The 12,492-nt window shown below is 34.1% G+C and overlaps 1 protein-coding gene across 1 annotated transcript in view; it reads left to right on the top strand.

The window, feature by feature from the left end:
• Sclt1 (sodium channel and clathrin linker 1) overlaps positions 1 to 12,492 on the top strand; it is a 174,413-nt gene that overhangs the window by 80,791 nt on the left and 81,130 nt on the right. Inside the window, exons 10-11 of the mRNA XM_077803416.1 lie at positions 7,531 to 7,621; positions 10,957 to 11,048. Of these exons, the coding sequence (XP_077659542.1) occupies positions 7,531 to 7,621; positions 10,957 to 11,048 (183 nt within the window). The remainder of the gene's footprint in view (positions 1 to 7,530; positions 7,622 to 10,956; positions 11,049 to 12,492) is intronic.

Genomic DNA, 12,492 nt, shown 5'->3' with positions numbered 1-12,492 from the left:
AAGAAAGTTGGGGCCTACTCTGACATGATAGAGATTTGGGCCTACTTTTTCTTCCATTAGGCACAAGGTCTCTGGTTTAATTGTAGGTCCTTGATCCACTTTGAGTTGAGTTTTGTGCAGGGTGAGAGATAGAGGTTTAATTTCATTTATGGATTTCCAGTTTTCCCAGCACCATTTGTTGAAGAGGCTATCTTTTGTTTTTGGTGCCTTTGTCTAATATGAGAGAACTGTAATTATGTGGGTTTGTCTCTGTGTCCTCAATTCTGTATCATTGGTCTACAGGTCTATTTTGGTGTCAATACCATGCTGTTTTTGTTACTGTTGCTCTGTAGTACAGTTTAAGATCTGGAATAGTGATGCCACCAGCTTCACTCTTCTTGCTAAGGACATCTTTGGCTATTTTGGGTCTCTTATTTTTCCAGATGAATTTCATGATTGCTTTTTCCATTTCTATGAGGAATGTTATTGGGATTTTGAATGGGACTGCATTGAATCTGTATAGTGTTTTGGATAGTATAGTAATTTAGTAATATTAATTAGTAATATAATATATATTAATTATTATTAATTAGTAATATATAATATAATAATATTCTGCCTACCCAAGAACAAGGTAGATCTTTTCATCTTCTAAGGTCTTCTTTAATTTCTTTCTTTAGCATTCTGTAATTTTTATTGTAGAGGTCTTTTGCTTCTTTTGTTAAGTTGATTTCCAAGTATTTTGTTTGTTTATTTGTTTGTTTTTAGGCTATTGTAAATGGGGTGGTTTTCCTAGTTTCTCTTTCTGAGGATTTGTCACTTATCTTAAAAAATGCCTTTGATTTATGGGTGTTGATTTTGTATCCTGCTACTTTGCTGAATTTTCTTATTAGTTCTAGAAGATTTCTGGTGGTATTTTTTGGGTCTTCTAGGTATAGAATCATATTGTCAGCAAAGAGTTATAATTTTGAGTTCTTCTTTTTCTATCTGTATCCCTTTAATTTCTTTTGACTGTCTAATTGCACTGGCTAAAGTTTTAAGAACTATGTTAAATAGAAGTGGTAAAAGAGGGCATCCCTGTCTCATTCCAGGTTTTGGAGGGAATGCTTTCACTTTTTCTCCATTTAAAATGATGTTGGCCTGGGGCTTAGCATAGATAGCTTTTATGATGTTGAGATATGTTCCTGATATCCCTAGTTTTTCTAGTGTTTTGAACATGACTGGGTGCTGTATTTTGTCAAACGTTTTCTCTGCATCTGTTGAAATGATCATATGATTTTTATCTTTGAGTCTATTGATGTGATTAATTACATTTATTGATTTCCGTATATTGAACCAACCTTGCATCTCTGGGTTGAACCCCACTTGATCTTGGCGCACTGTCTTTTTGATATGTTTTTGTATTCAATTTGCCAGAATTCTATTGAGAATTTTTATATCTATGTTCATTAGAGACATTGGTCTGAAGTCTTCTTTCTTTGATGTGTCTTTGTCTGGTTTTGTAATCAGGGTCATATTAGCCCCATATGTGTTTGGAAGTGTTCCCTCTTTTTATATTTTATGACATAATTTGAGGAATATTGGTGTTAGTTCTTCTTTAAAGGTCTTGTGAGCTTAGCTGGGTATTTATCTGGTCCTGGGCTTTTCTTGGATTGTAGGCTTCTGATGGCGTCCTCTATTTCCTTGCTTGAAATTGATCTGTATAAATTGTGTATATCATTATTTTGGGCATATCATATGACTTTAGAAATTTGTCAATGCCTTCTATATTTTCTATTTTATTGAAGTACAAGTTTTCAAAATAATTCCTAAATATCTTTTGTATTTCTGTAGTGTCCATCGTGATGTTTCCTTTTTCATCACAGATGTTAGTAATTTGAGTTTTCTCTCTTCTTCTCTTCATTAGCATGGCTAATGGTTTGTCAATTTTATTTTATTTTTCAAATACCAACTTTTTGTTTTGTCAATTTTTTCAATTGTTTCTTTTGTTTCAGTTTTATTTATTTCAGCTCTGATTTTAATTATTTCCTATCTTCTACTGTTTGGGGGGTTGATTTGTTCTCCTTTTTCTAGGACTTTGAGATGTAATGTTAGGTCATTTATTTGTTGACTTTTTCTTCTTTGAAGGAATGAACTCCATGCAATGAACATTCCTCTTAGTATTGCCTTATAGTGTCCCAGAGATTTCTATATGTTGTATCAGTGTTCTCATTTACCTTTAAGAAATTTTTGATGTCCTTGATATCTTTTGTAGCCCATTGTTCATTCAATACCATATTATTTAGTCTCCAGATGTTGTAGTAGCTTCTGCTTTTTATCATTGATTTCTAATTTCATTCGATTGTGATCTGATAGAATGCAGGGTAGCATCTATACTTTTTTGTATTTGCTAAGAGTTGCTTAGTAGCATAATACATGGTCTATTTTAGAGAAAGATCCATGTGCTGCTGAGAAGGAAGTGTATTCGCTCGTTGAAGGATGAAATATTCTACATATGTCAGTTAAGTTTAAGTTATTAATTGTATTATTGTTCTATAGTTTTTTTGTTTAGCTTTTGTTTGGAAGATCTATCCAGCAGTGAAAGAGGTGTGTTAAAGTCACCCAAAATTATTGTGCTTTGGTCTATTTGACTCTTAAACTTAGAAGAGTTTGATTGATGAACATAGATGCTCCATTGTTTGGGGAATGTATGTTTATAACTGTTATGTCTTGTTGGTGTATGGTTCCCTTAAGCAGTTCGAAATATCCATCTTTATCCTTTTTGATTAACTTTGGCTTGAAGTCTACTTTATTTGATATGAGGATGGAAACCCCTGCTTATTTACGCAGAACATGTGAATGGTATATTTTATCCCAGCCTTTCACCTTCAGTCTGTGGATGTCTTTTCCTATGAGATGAGTCTCTTGAAGGCAGCATATTGTTGTTGTTGTTTAAATCCAATCTACCAGCCTATGTCTTTTGATTGGTGAGTTTAGGCCATTAACAGTCAGGGTTATTATTGAGACATGATTTGTATTTCTGGTCATTTTTGTTTATTTTTGATATTTAACTTGACTTGTTTTCTCCTTTGGTTAGCTTTTCCTTTATTCTTGTTCTTCCCTCTGCAGATTTTCATTGTTGTTTTTCATTTCCTCCTTGAATATTTTGTTAGAATGTTCTGTAGTACAGGCTTTCTTGCTATAAAGTTGTTTTAGCTTTTGTTTGTCATGTAAGGTTTTTATTTAATCATCAAATCTGAAGCTTAATTTTGCTGGATATAAGATTCTTGGTTGGCATCCATTATCTTTTAGAGCTTGGTATATATTGTTCCATGATCTCCTGGTTTTGAGGGTCTGGGTTGAAAAATCTGCTGAGATAGGAATTGGTCTTCCCTTATCATAATCTGATTTTTCTCTCTTATGGGCTTTAAAATTCTATCCTAATTCTGTATGCTAGGCATTTTCATTATAATGTGCCTTGGTGTAGATCTGTTGTAATTTTGTACATTTGGTGTCCTATAGGCCTCTTGTATTTGATTTTCCAATTCATTCTTCATGCTTGGGAAATTTTCTGATATTATTTCATTGAAGAGATTGTGCATTCCTTTGGTTTGAATCTTTGAACCTTCCTCTATCCCAATAAATCTTAAATTTGGTCTTTTGATGGTATCCCATAATTCTTGGATATTCTCTTCATTGTTTCTTACCATCATCACTGTGAGGTCAACTTTATTTTCAAAATTGTATATTTTGTCTTCATTATCTGATGTCCAATTTTCCAAGTGATCTATTCTGTTGATGATGCTTTCTATTGAGTTTTTTTATTTGGCTTATAGTTTCTTTCATTTCAAGTGTTTCTGTTTGTTTGTTTTTTTCAGAATCTCTCTTTCCTGAAGTAATCACTTGCAACCTGTATTTGCTTTCTTAACTCTTTGTTGGTGTGATTGATGGTTGCCTGATTTGTTCTCTTATCTCTTTGTTGGAGTGATTGATTTTTGCCTAGATCTGCTCACTTAGGTCATTCTTTATTTCTCAGATCATTTTAGTTATGTATATTCTGAACTCTTTCTCTGACATTTTACCTTCTGCACTATCTATGGATTCTATTGTTGTAGTATCTTGGATTGTTTGGGGCACTTTCCTCCCTTGTTTTGTCATGATGTCTGTGTGTCTTCCTCTCTTGTAGTGTAGATCCAAGGTATTACAGCCTCTGCCCTATTGTCTTACAGTGTGTCTACAGGTTACCAATATCTCACCTTTAAGAGGGAGATCAGTACTACAGCACTCAATGTACCCAACGTGCAGCCATAAATCAGTTAGCTTCTATTTTTACATTTACAGGTTTGTCACTATAATCAGAAATAATGAGTTTGGTTATCTTCTACCTTATAGTCAATAGGTTTGCGTAATGGTTTACAGTTTCTAATGGTAGAAGGGGATCTAGGGGGTTGGCTGAGATGTTTATGAGGTAGGATGTGAGAATATGGAAGTATTAAATTATGTGACTAGTGAGAGGGGTAATCATAAGAAGTTGGCTGTTAATAGGAGAAGCAAGAGAGAGGCATCCCGGTGCAAGACTCCCTGTTACCTCAGCAACAGGATAATTGTTAACACCGGTAGTAGAGATAACTTCTGGTGCAGGCAGGCCCACAGGGACCTTGGCAACGTCTTACCAGGTCTTTATTGTCCCTTGTTAGAAGCAGTGATATCCCAGTTTCATGGCGGCAGCAGCCTCAAGCCTATATGTACCCTTATGTTGGGCTGTGGAGTCACGCTTTGGTGAATAAGGAACCCCAGCGCGTGGTATAGGCACGGGGCAGGCCTCTCTTGCCACAGGGCAGTGAAAATTGGGTTTTATTTCTCTTAGAATCTTACCATTTTTAATTATGTGAAAATATATTATAAACATTTATAGGATTTCCTTGATAGAATTTAGGAACACAGAAAAAAAAACAGGTAAATTTATCTTAAAATAGGCTCATTGTGTTTGATGTCTGAAAAATATATTGATAATTAAAATATTTTGATTTGTAGCCAAGTGGATGCTGTAATTAAATCTATAATTAATCTTTCCTTTATGCTCTACTTGATTGTACTTTGCTTAGCAGAGCAAAATTTTGTTTTTTAAAGATTTAATTCAATTCTCTTTAATATTTTAAGTATTAAAAAATTACATTAATGAAAATCCCAGTAATTTAAAATGGATTAATAAGGAAGCATACCCCCAAATGAAATAATGTACGTCTAAAAATATTTATTTGAGGACTGGAAGTTATGGCTCAGAGGTAGAGCACTTGCCTAGCATGCATGAGGCACTGGGTTCTGTCCTCAGCACCACATAAAAATAAAATAAAGATATTGTGTCACCTATAACTAAAAAAAAATTTTAAAATATACATTTATTTGAATGGCAGTCATTTAGAACACAAATATTAATAAATCCTGGCAAGGATATGTGGAAAGGAGCTTTATGCACTGTTGGTGTGATTGTAAACTACTGTAATTGCTATGGAAATCAGTATGGAGGGTTCTCTGAAGAGTAGGAATGGAGCCACCAGGTGACCCAGCTATCCCACTCCTCTGTATTTATCCTAAAGAACTAAAGTCAGCGTACTACAGTGATACATGTATACCCATGTTTAGAATAGCGTGATTCGTAATAGCCAAACTTGGAACCAGCCTGGTGTCCATCAGATGAATAGATTTAAAAAAAAATTGTGGCATGTATACATAGTGCAGTTTTACTCAGCCAAAAAGAAGAATGAAATTATGAAATTTGCAGGAAAATTGAAGAACATCATCCAAAATGAAATTAGCCAATCTCAGAAAGTCATAGAGTTATATGTTTTCTCTTGTATGTGGAATCTAGGGAGAAAAAGCAGGAGAAAGATCTCATGAAAATAGAAGGGATACCAGTAGAGTGGAAGATGGGAATTAGGGCAGGAGAAGAAAAGAGGAAAAGGGATCATATTATGCTATGTGTAGGTATGAATGTGTCACAACGAAGCGTACTGTTATATGTAATTATAATTCACCAATATAGAATGAAAAATAAAACATTTGGAGGAAAAATAAAATGCTTGGTTACTTATGACATTGAGATGGTTAATATCTGTTATTTTGTAAACATGGTTTTTCTAAAATGAAATTTGGGGGGCTTTTGTAAAATTATATATATAGCAGATACATATCAAAAACATTTACATGTCGATAGTATAAATATATACTTATTAGAGCTCCTTCATAAAATAAAATCAGGATATTTGTATTGCTTTCTTCAAAGATTTCAGAAGTTCAGATATTTGAAAGGATTCACAAAACTGTACAGAACATGCTTACATAAGTCTTTTATTTAAAGGCAAAGAATGTTGGACAGCAAAGCATTTTCCTAAAATGATTAACCTTATTAGATATTATTAGGGTCATTCTTTGGTGGACAGCATGTCGTAGAGGACTCTGTTTAAATACCAATTTCATTATTTATTATGAATTCTTAGGTATATTGGAAAAGCAGCCCAAACATCTATAAACCTCACTCTCCTCAACTTCAATAATACACAATTTGCAATTCTTGTGTCTTAAGTGAGATGATTATAAAGTATTTACAACAATTCCTGGTACCTACTAACTAGCTGGGCTATTATTAGCTATTTATAAATTTGTATTTTCTATTATATTATGCTAATATAGAAAGTAGTTATAAATACTGTTTAAGATTCAAAGGTTAATAAATTAGAATATATTTATGAATTTTGCATTTAATACTTTCTATAAGTTCAATAACAGTAATGATTTATATTTAAATATACTCGTGAAATATAATAAGGAAACAAATGACAGTTTATACTCTAGTTTTCTTCCTAAAAATTTATTTTCTTTTAAAAATCAAAGAGTTCTGTATGTACATTTAATACTTAATTAGTATAATATTTAAAATGTTTCTGTTTTAAAAAGTCATATTATTGTTCTAAAATTGTTTCTATTGGGAATCAAGAAAATATTGAAATTTACTTGATTCTGTTAGAATACTCTGTTTTTTCCTTTGCAACTCTTATCTCTGAAGAAAGTAAATATTATCAAGGGCAAATGTTTTAATTTTTATTGTGATGTTCAAGGAATGATAAAGATTTCATGAAAATAGAAGGGACACCAGTTTATTGAGTTCATTTTCATAGAAAGGCCAGTCAGCAGTGTTTTTCTAATTATAGATTCAAGAGATTATAGACATAACCATAGTCTACTTTATGTACTGAAACTCCTTAATTTATAAAAATGATCAAGTTCTTTCTCATGAAATACATTGAATTATTTGTACATTAAATATATTTTATCCAAATAAAATATTAATGACTCACACTTTGTACCTCTCCCTAATCAACTGTACTTTTTCTTCTTTACATTTTCACATGCATTTTGTTAGTGATAAAGGAATCTTTCAGAGTTTACCCCTCAGATCCATTTTTTTAGGCACATGAGTTTGTAATGGTTTCCTCAAACTTAGATTTCTTCCCTAATTTTTTTATTCTTTATTGTCTATGATAACAGAGTTCATTTGTTTACTTTGTTTTTCAGGCAAACAAAGTTAGATCTGAGGGTTGCAGTAGCAAAAGTAGAAGAGTTAACTAAAGTGACTGAAGATCTTCAGGAACAAATGCAAAAGAAGGTGTTTTCTATTTCTTAAAATATTTTTTGGTATAATAGACTGACTCTTGTTATGTTTTAGAGAAATTTCAGCTTACCAAGGAAAGATAGGTGTTGTGGTTTAGACATGAGGTGTCCCCCCAGAAGCTAATATGTGAGACAATGCAAGAACATTTAGAGGTAAAATTATTGGATTATAAGCACCTTAACTCAATCAGTGCATTAATCCAGTTGAATCAAGTAAATGGGTGATAACTGTAGATGGTAGGGTGTGGCAGGAGGAGGTAGGTCGCTGGGGGCCTGTCTCCTGGTGAGAGAAAGCTCATCTGCTTTCTGGTGGCCATGTCCTGGGCTGCTTTCCTCCTCCTCACTCTTCTGCCAGGATGCTCTCCTGCACCTTGGGCCTGGAGCAACGGAGCTGACTGTCTATGAACCGAGACTTCTGAAACCGTGAGCTCTAAATAGACTTTTACTCCTCTAAAATTGCTGTTGTCAAGTCTTTTGTTCATAGCAGTGAAAAAGCTGACTAAAACAATTGGGTTAGATTTAGATAGACTTAATTATTAAAAATTCTACCTCCAACACTTTTTTAGCTATATAAATTTCTAAGCCTTAGTCCCTGATCTCTAAAAAACTAATTTCAAATCTCCAATAATGTTAGATTTATGAAGGGGTTACAAGGACTTTCCCATGGATATCCATTATAAAAACTGAGTCAGGCAAAATGGCACACATCTGGAGTCCCAACTACTTGTGAGATTGAGGCAAGAGGATTGCAAATTTGAGGCCAGCCTTGGCAACTTTGAGACCCTGTATTAGATAAGGTACGAAGGGCTGGGGATGTAGCTGAGGGCTAGAGCACTTGCCTAGTACTGGGTAGGGGAGGGGAAGGAATGGATAATTTTTAAAAAAACACTAGAAACTATCCCAATACAAAAAGGAGTGAAAGAAGTAAGAATTGTTAAAACATTTTAAGGCCTTCTGAAGGCTTTTAAATTGATTTCATGTATTCAAGACCAAAGTTTAGAACTAGAAAAGCTATTGGAAATTTAGAAAATATTAGTAGTAAGAGTCACAAAAAAAAAAAAAAGGACCCTGCTTCCGAGTTTATATTCTTTCCAGATTCATACGTAACATCCAAATCGTGCATATGGGTAGAGGGGAGGGACCCCAGGAAGCCCAGTGAAGAAGCAGGCAGAGGTCCTACCTAGAGAAACCTGCTCTGGAAAGATAGAAATACATGAAAATAGATATTTGAGTTTGCTACTTTTTATAATTGAGTACATTCTAAATATGTGTACACCTGAGCAACAGAAAGCTGAAGCTTTATTCTTTAAAATATCAAAGGGAAGACACCAAAGCTTGAAATCACAGGTGAATCTGTGCAGCGAGGAAATCACACAGAGAGTGAACCCTCTCTGCCCACATCTGGCCAGATGCTCAGCTCATGCACAGGGTACTCTCCACAAACTCAGCTGTAGAGATAACAGTAGGCAACAGCAAGGACTAACCACAGACAGACATCAGATGCTCCATACTAGGAAAAAGACTTCAGCACTCAAGTCCAAGCAAGGTGACTGTCTCCCTGGACAATAATAGCAAAGCTGCAATCCTCAAAAGAACAACGCAGAACACAGAGTAGCTCAAGTATATCATCTACAATGTCCAGTTTTCAACCATAAATTACCAGACAGAATTGTGGGATGTATACTCGAGGGACAGGAGTTTGGAGAATGGAAGTGAGCTATCAGTAGAGTCTCTCAATGGATGCTGCTGTTGAGTTTTGTAGGCAAACTTCAAATCAAGAATTATAAATATGTTCAGGGAATTTTTTGAAACATCTGTTTTTAAATTAGAGTAAATTAAGTTCTCAGATAAAGGAGAGATAGAGAAATTTGATTGAGAACTAGAAAATAATTTTTAGTACAGCAATTCTAGAGCTTAAAGTATAGCAAATGAAAAATAATTCATTTGATAGACCCAAGAATAGACTGGGAAGGGGAATGATTTATGAAGTCAAAATCAGAACAATAGAATTTTTCCAATAAAAAAATGTTTAAAATACTGAAGTAATCAATGGAACAATATGAGCCGGTAAGTATAATTGAAATTGCACAAAGGAGAAGAGGAACAGAAAAACAGAGAAATAATGACCAAAACTTCCTCAGTTTGGTGGGAAACTAACAGATCCAAGAATTTCCATGAGCCAAACACAAAGCAAATCCCTACTGGACACACCATGATGGCACTGACAGTTAATTTTAAAAGAAAAAAAAAATTGAAAATAGCAACAGAACACTGACCTGCATAGGGAAACCACAACAAGATCATTGGCAGAGTTCTCGGGAAGAAGCCGTGGATGCAGAAAGTATTGGAATAACAGACACAAAGTGCTGAAGAGAAAAAAAATGCTTGCTAAGAGTTCTGTATCCAGGGAAGCTATATTTTTAAAATGAAGACAAAATAAAAATATTTTTAAATAAACTAATACAAAATCTCCCCCCCCCCGCCACAGAACTACATTTCAAAAAATTCTGAAGGAAGTTTTTTAGGCTGAAAGGAAATTTGCACTGATGGCAACTCATATGTAGGAAGAATTAAAAACAAGAGGAAGATGTCTATTTTTTTCTTTTCTCAACATATTCAAGTATGCAGTTATAATAAATGACAAGGATGACACTAAGGACTAACCTAGTACATGGAGGTATATTGTTGCAAGGTTCCAGTGTCATTTCTGAATTAATTTAATATTAACTTTACATAGAGATAAATTAAAGAAGCATATTATGATCTCTACAGCAGCACCCCCCCACACACAACAAAAAGTAATTCAGAAACATAGTTAAAAGCAAGAGGAATTTAAATAGCATCATATAAATATTTAACATAAAAGAAGGCAGGGAAGAATAGACAAAATTTTTTAGGAAGATGATAAAATAAAATCTATGAATATATTTCAGAGCATCATTATGTCAGAGGAGAAACACCCTGAGGTTACTGTGGTAGATAATGATTTAAAAGACCATATCCTAAAGGCCAGCTGTCTGAATGAAAATACCTGTCTTGCTGTTAGATTCCCACTATAGAATCAGTTTGAAACCTTTGTAGAAATCTATGTTTGTACAAATCTATATGCAATGACTGTTTTGGTTGATTGTCTAATATAGTATTGATGGTGAAGTTCTCTCCTATCTTTGTTATATATGTCATTCCTTTCCAAAGTCACATGGCTTCTTTAAACTTAGTTTGAATTATAGCAGCATAACTTCGTGCTGTGAGCTGTTTTCTTCAGGCTCTAAAGTGGTGTATTAAGTTTTCATGTACTTGAAATAAGCTTCCAATCTCTCCATTTTCTAGGAGGAGGATATGCTGTCTGCCCAGGGAAGAGAAGACGCATCAGATAAACGCCTACATCACTTACAAACAAGTATAAAACAATTAGAAGTGCGGTGAGTTGTTAAATATGTGTGGCTTTGTCTGTATACTTCCAACAGATGTGCTAAAGTAGAATTTCTATTTATGGTGTTAGAATATGTATTATAAAGTGCTAAATCAAAACTATAGTTGTCATCCAATATTTTGGACATTATTTTAAAATTCATTTTCAGAAAATTATTACACTTTGAACATATGTTCAAAAATCATTTGTTTAATGAGACTATACCTTTCACATAGTGTGCTATAGTAATCATAACTTTTAAAAAAATTTTTTTTAGTTATATATAGACACGATATTTTGTTTATTTATTTTTATGTGGGGCTGAGGATCGAACCCAGTGCCTCACATGTGTGAGGCAAGCGCTCTGCCACTGAGCTACAATCCCAGCCCATCATTATTTTTAAAGAGAACAGTCGTACCAATTTTAGTTCAATGCTTTTTAAAGAAGAAGTGAAACTCTTTGAGTGCTGTGGCCTTTGTTTTGTACGGCATGACAAAGTACGCCTTCATTTTCTTCTATCTTGAGGTCACCCTGCAGAAGTTGAAGTGAACCCAGTTGATCTTTAAAAACCTAAAATCCTTCTTTCTTTTTATGACTGATTAAAATTTCTAAATCACAGTATCAGAGGAAACTTGCTATTACCTCGACACCCCCATAGTTCCATCTTACATAGTCAAAGAAAGCCATGGAGATAGGAGACATGCGAGCACAAGGCCTGGAGATGTGCGAGGCTTGCCTTCACTTCCCAGTGTTGCCAAAAAAAAAAAAAGGAGAATGTTAGTTTTTAAACTACATTTTAGTAATCAGGGTCATAAACACTGCAAGAATGATTAGCTCAAGGAGTTGAATATTGTGGATTTTTAAAAATTATTTACTCTATTGTATTTTTTGAGATACTGGGATTTGAACTGAGGGGCACTCTACAGCTGAGCTACATCCCAGTCCTTTTGTTTTGTTTTGAGACAGTCATGCTACCACTATCAACCTAAATTGATGTTTGAGATTTCACTTTTATTTACTAAAGAATACATCCAAATTTACACATTTTTACGTAATCAGAATGCAAATTACTTTTTTTCCTTCTTTCTTCAGCAAATCCTCATTACCCAGATTGAAGACATTTCAGAAACTAGGTTACCATGGATGTGCGTGTGTGTGTATGTGCGTGCACACATGTGTGGTTTATGTTTAAGAGATTGAGAGTGAGTAATGTGAAATGATTGAAAAATATAATTTAGTTAAAATTTTCTTTCCTTTTGAGGTTTGTTTGTGTAGTTTAGGGACTCTTCAGTACTGTGAAAGACTAAATGCACCCGACAAACACAGGAGACGATTTTATTCAGATTGTTGCAGAAGGGAGAACATTCATTCATGAGGATTGTTTCCAAAAAAAAGGGGAGGGGCTGGAAGTTTCCTACAGGCAGGTAAACAAGGGAGTCAAGAGAAGGGAGAA

The sequence above is a fragment of the Urocitellus parryii genome, chromosome 10 (genome assembly GCF_045843805.1).
Source record: "Urocitellus parryii isolate mUroPar1 chromosome 10, mUroPar1.hap1, whole genome shotgun sequence".
Lineage (NCBI taxonomy): Eukaryota > Metazoa > Chordata > Mammalia > Rodentia > Sciuridae > Urocitellus > Urocitellus parryii.
Note: the sequence above shows the minus strand (reverse complement) of the source record. Positions and strands in the feature narration are given on the sequence as shown.